We start from the raw sequence: 5,535 nt of genomic DNA on the forward strand, positions 1-5,535 counted from the left end.
CAGCCAGTCTGCAGACTGACAGGCTCCCCCCTCCCTTCCCTTCTTTCCGCCCCCGTCAAACCACAGAGCTGAGGTTTGAGCTCAGAGATGCAAAAACATGGAGAGCTGCGGTTTGATGTACGTTCACCGCCACCTGTTTACACTCAGCGAGTGTTCGGTGACATCAGCAGATTATGTTCGTCTTTATCGACGCTCATCGTTTTATTTTTCAAATATTGATTCCAACGAGGTGAGACGTTACGATGTGACGACGTGACGACGTTCAGTACGACGTTTTTTAACAAATCGTTCGTGAACAAATGAGAAACGAACACGGTTTCATTTGCATGAAGTCAAACTTAAGGTGAAGTTTCGATGAAGGTTTTGCGTCAGGAGGGCAAAAAAAACTAAACTTCATAGTCATAAGGAAAAAAGTGATCAAGAAGCACGGAGAGGTCAAGAGGTCAATGAAAAAACAGTTGAACGATTCAGACCAGCGTGGAATCAAAGTTAAAAAAAGAAAAAAAAAAGAGTTGCAGAAAAATAAAAATTGACAACAGAACTCTTTGGTGTTGGATAAAAAGATGAGGAACAGATGGAAGAACGTGATGAGGACGAAGACCTTCAGTCCAGCACCGTCTGGTCCTACGACCCCTGACCTACTGACCTACAAAGGTTTAAAGCTCACAAGAACCAAAACCAGCTGAGAAACCGGTGAAGAGAAACTGAAACGAACATTTGTTGTGAACGTTGACGTTTCTCTGACTTCACATCAGATACAAACGTCGGAACAGTTCGCTGTCGAATACGTTTTGACGGTTTTGAACAGAGTGACTGTAGCGTCTGAACTCCAGGTGGTGCCTTCAGGTTCTCCACTCTACACCGTGTACTGTAGACCCTACACAGCCTCCTACATGACTATAGTGTCCCTGTGCTGCGTTCGGGTGAAGCCACAGAAATACAAGCGCCTGCGAGCGGCTTCCTGCTCCACACTCTGCAAACGCAGCACAGGTTTGTGTTTATGTTGTTCAGAAATGACTCGTCACCACATCCTCTTCCTCAGAACTTCATCTTTTCAAAACAGGCCCGAGCCGCGGGCTCGGCCTCAGGATGGAAGACGGCGCTGAGAACGCGTGTAGAATCGCGGGGTAGCAGCGTCGGTCTGAAGACTGTCACCGTGAAGACTGTCGAACAGTCGAACAGTCGAACAGTCGAACAGTCGAACAGTTGAGCAGTCGAACAGTCGAACAGTCGAACAGTTGAGCAGTCGAACAGTCGAACAGTCGAACAGTGGAACAGTCGAACAGTCGAACAGTGGAACAGTGGAACAGTCGAACAGTCGAACAGTGGAACAGTGGAACAGTCGAACAGTCGAACAGTGGAACAGTCGAACAGTCGAACAGTCGAACAGTGGAACAGTCGAACAGTCGCACAGTCGAACAGTGGAACAGTGGAACAGTCGAACAGTCGAACAGTGGAACAGTCGAACAGTCGAACAGTGGAACAGTGGAACAGTCGAACAGTCGAACAGTCGAACAGTCGAACAGTTGAGCAGTCGAACAGTCGAACAGTCGAACAGTGGAACAGTGGAACAGTCGAACAGTCGAACAGTCGAACAGTTGAGCAGTCGAACAGTCGAACAGTCGAACAGTTGAGCAGTCGAACAGTCGAACAGTCGAACAGTCGCAGAGACAAACGTTACCCGTAGTTCAGAGCAACGACAGACGGGGGCAGAATTCACACGCACGCTGTGAAAATATTCTTCAGAATCGACTTTACGTTAGAGGTCACAGAGTGAAAGAGAGGACAGTGAAGGCATCGTTCAGAGGACAGTGAAGGCATCATTCAGAGGACAGTGAAGGCCTCAGTCAGAGGACAGTGAAGGCCTCAGTTAGAGGACAGTGAAGGCCTCAGTCAGAGGACAGTGAAGGCCTCAGTTAGAGGACAGTGAAGGCCTCAGTCAGAGGACAGTGAAGGCATCATATTTTTTTCGTACACATCGCCATGGTGACAGTTAAACATCCTGTAGAACGACTGAGGACAGTGAAGGCATCGTTCAGTGTTTTGGTCCAACCATGGTGACAGTTCAATATTCACTGAACACAATATGAGTCACAGAGGACGCTGAAACCACCAGCTGAGCTCGTACGTCAGTGAAGGCATCGTTCAGTGTCAGAGGACAGCAGGTGCTGCCGTGGGGGCGTCCTCTGAGGCTCCGCGCTGCGACCGAGGACTTCTGAACGAGAGGCCGTCTGTATTAGCGCGTGTGGACGTCTAATTGACAGATGAACCACAGACACCACACTGACACACAGACAGAGCCACAGGAGACACTGACAGCTGGGCCACCTGTCACTGTGGGAATCACTTCTGCTCCACATTCACACAGCTGCAGCACAAACCGTCTGGGTCTGTGAAATTCAATTTAGCCTTTAGCTAACTCTGGGAAACCACCTCGGCGTTAGCCTGATCACATGTTCCACGAGCCAATCAGCTGTTGTTGTTTCTTCTTTAAAAAAAAAACAAAAAGAAAAAAACCTAATTGTCGTCAAAAACATGTTTACGTCAAAGAAAGAAAAGTGAAACTGGTTTAAATTTTCAGGTTTTTAATCACTGATTCTGAAACTGTTTCAAAGGTAAAAATCACAGGCACGCTGTAAACACAGTCTTCATTCTTATTCTTCCATCGGTTCTGGAACACATCGGTACTGGCTTTGGCATCTGGTTCTGTCCGAGTCCGACGTTGGCTTTTACGAAAGACGACCACTTTTTATCGCTGGACATTTAAAAAAAAAAAAAATCTGGTTCTGTCCCTGAGGTTTCTCAACGTTATCATCCAGGGAGTGATGTCATCGCGGCGCTGGAGTGAGTTCAGTTTGACTGAGAGGAAGACGGCGTGATGATGACGATGATGATGATGACGATGATGATGAAGTCATTATTCATCGTGAATCCCAGACTCTGATCAGGAAGTCGAGGCCGAGCGAGGCGGGCATGTGCAGCGTCTCCAGGCTCAGGGCCGACGGCGTGGAGGGGAAGAGAAAGGGGGAGGGCAGCAGCTGGAGCCCGGGGTCGTTCCTGTCCTGGAGTTCACTCTGGACAGTGAACACAACATCAGAGGAGTCAGTGAATGCATCGTCTGTCTGGGTCTGGGTGTTCTCAGATTGAACTTTGAACTTCTCACCTGAATGTTCCGGATGAACGACATGGTGACTCGTTCCTCGAACTCGTTGAGCGGCGTGTAAAGATTTAACAGCTTAACGATCTGTGGAGAATCAACAACAACATTTGAATGTGTGGGAACGTGTCACGTGACACGGAGTAGCGAATCGTGCTGCTACTTGTTCAATGATTGGTTGATTTTTACAGGCATGGTATCATAGACATGGAGTGATTGGTGTTAAAAGGAAGCTAACGTTAGCTACGACAGTCCTGGTACAGACACCAGAGCTAACGTTAGCTACGACAGTCCTGTTAATCAAAATGATTTTTGGATTCAAAGCCAATTTTGTCCATTAAAAGTCCATCCAATGCTAACGCGCTAAACTACATCCATATCCTGTAAATAAGTCGATGTTTGTTGACTTCTTACAGTGTGTTGATTGAGGGTCATGTGACCAGTGATTGGTTCATGTGGTCATGTGATACGCTCACCTGCTGTGGGTTGAGGGCGGTGCACATGGAGCTGATGGCCTCGGCGTCCTGTGACGTCTTCTTCTTCACCTGCAGCAGCTGCGCTGCGTGAATGACGGGCTCCAGCGACGCCGCCGCCTTACTCTGGTACAGGTTGTGGCTCCGCAGCCACTCCTCCATCTGACTGGTGTTATACCTGCGGGGCGAAGACGGGAGTCGGTGAAAAACACGAGCACACGTAGGGGTGACATCACCGTGACATCATCGCGCCCGTCTACCTCAGCTGCATGCCTGTGCTCCAGGAACACACGTCTTTGCGGAGCAGCAGGTTGTTCAGAGTGACGGCGTTGATGCAGTGGAACAGCTGACGGATCACCTGACCCACGATCTCCGGGTCCAACCCGTGTTCGCTCATCACGCTGTGGAACTGCCCCAGCTGTCGGATCAGCGCCTCCAGGGTGTAGCTGGTCGGACCGCCGCTGTCCATGTCCATGCTGGACGAACGGTTCCTGTAGCCTGTGGGCTTCACCGCCGCCAGGCTGGGAATACTCTCACTTTCCAACATGGCCGACACTGAGGAGAAGGAGACAATTGGTGAATGTCGCCCCCTGGTTGTACCTTCTCCAACTGACTTTTCTTGATATGAACATTTTCTGTCAACATTACATCCATCCATCCATCCATCCATCCATCCATCCATCCATCCATCCATTTTCATCCGCTTATCCGTTACCGGGTCGCAGGAGCAGCAGTCGCTTTCAAAATAGTTTTCAAAATATTTTTAGAAAAAAAAAATTTTCAAAAAAATTTTAGAAACAATTTTTTTTTCAAAAAAAATTTTTGAAAAAATTTTATAAACAAATTTTAGAAAAAAACATTTTTTGAAAAAAATTTAGAAAAAAATTTTTTTCAAAAAAAATTGTTTTTGAAAAAAATTTATAAACAAATTTTAGAAAAATTTTTTTTTGAAAAAAATTGTTTTTGAAAAAATTTCCATCCATCCATTTTCATCCGCTTATCCGTTACTGGGTCGCAGGGGGCAGCAGTCTCCACCCACATCACACTGCACCGTACCAACCCCCCCTGAACCTTCCTGCAGGTGGTGAGTCCACTGGAAGGTACCAACCCTGGGGTTCCACACCAATGACAGAGACACTCTGACCTCTGGACCAAAGCGAACATTACATCAAAGTTGATTTTAGAAAAAAGATTCTCCGTCTACCGATCATGGGCTGGATGATGCCCTCGGCGATCTTGATGAGCTGCTGGTAGATCTGGATGGACAGGTCGCTCAGCACCTGCCGGTACTCCGCCAGGTCGAAGTTCTTCAGGCAGTGCTCGTTCTGTTTGGCCGTGTTCTGGGACATGAACGCCTGAAACACAAACAACCCGCTGCCTTAAAAGATCGCGGCTCCACTGCCGGCGCCGCCGGCGACGGACAACTGCAGTATGAGTCGTACCTCGTCTCCGCTGTACTGCTTCAGGCAGTGAAGCAGACGACTGGTGTTGGCCAACCAGAAGGACGTCATCTCGAAGTCGTCGCTGTTTTTCTGCAGACAGGAAACAGATGTTACGGATACGACGGAGCAGAGAGGACTCTGGGAGTACGAACACCAGACAATCACCTTCAGGACTTTCTTGATGCCGTTGATCGTTGACGTGAGCAGCGACTCCACCTTCTGGTCGTCGTTGATGTAGTCGGCGTGGCGGATGCACATGAAGAGGATGTAGGCGGGCAGACACGGCACGGTGGCCGACACCGTGGACGGTTTCATGTCTGAAAAAAACAAAACCATCACCTTCAGACCAGGACACGTACTAACCTGATCTGGGCCGATCGGTAGGACTGATCGGTACGACTGATCGTAGGACTGATCGTACGACTGATCGGGACGAGTGATCGTACGACTGATCGGTACGACT

At 48.5% G+C, this 5,535-nt stretch overlaps 1 protein-coding gene across 1 annotated transcript in view; it reads right to left on the bottom strand.

Moving 5' to 3' along the window:
- Positions 1–2,716: 2,716 nt before the first annotated feature.
- The window catches only part of myo5b (myosin VB), a 16,497-nt gene continuing 13,678 nt past the window's right edge, over positions 2,717–5,535 (bottom strand). The window contains 7 exon segments of the mRNA XM_025062073.1: positions 2,717–3,074; positions 3,164–3,244; positions 3,634–3,808; positions 3,891–4,185; positions 4,835–4,985; positions 5,073–5,162; positions 5,238–5,389. Of these exon segments, the coding sequence (XP_024917841.1) occupies positions 2,922–3,074; positions 3,164–3,244; positions 3,634–3,808; positions 3,891–4,185; positions 4,835–4,985; positions 5,073–5,162; positions 5,238–5,389 (1,097 nt within the window). The 3' untranslated portion in view covers positions 2,717–2,921.

This window comes from Cynoglossus semilaevis, chromosome 14 (genome assembly GCF_000523025.1).
Source record: "Cynoglossus semilaevis isolate Cse_v1.0 chromosome 14, Cse_v1.0, whole genome shotgun sequence".
NCBI lineage: Eukaryota > Metazoa > Chordata > Actinopteri > Pleuronectiformes > Cynoglossidae > Cynoglossus > Cynoglossus semilaevis.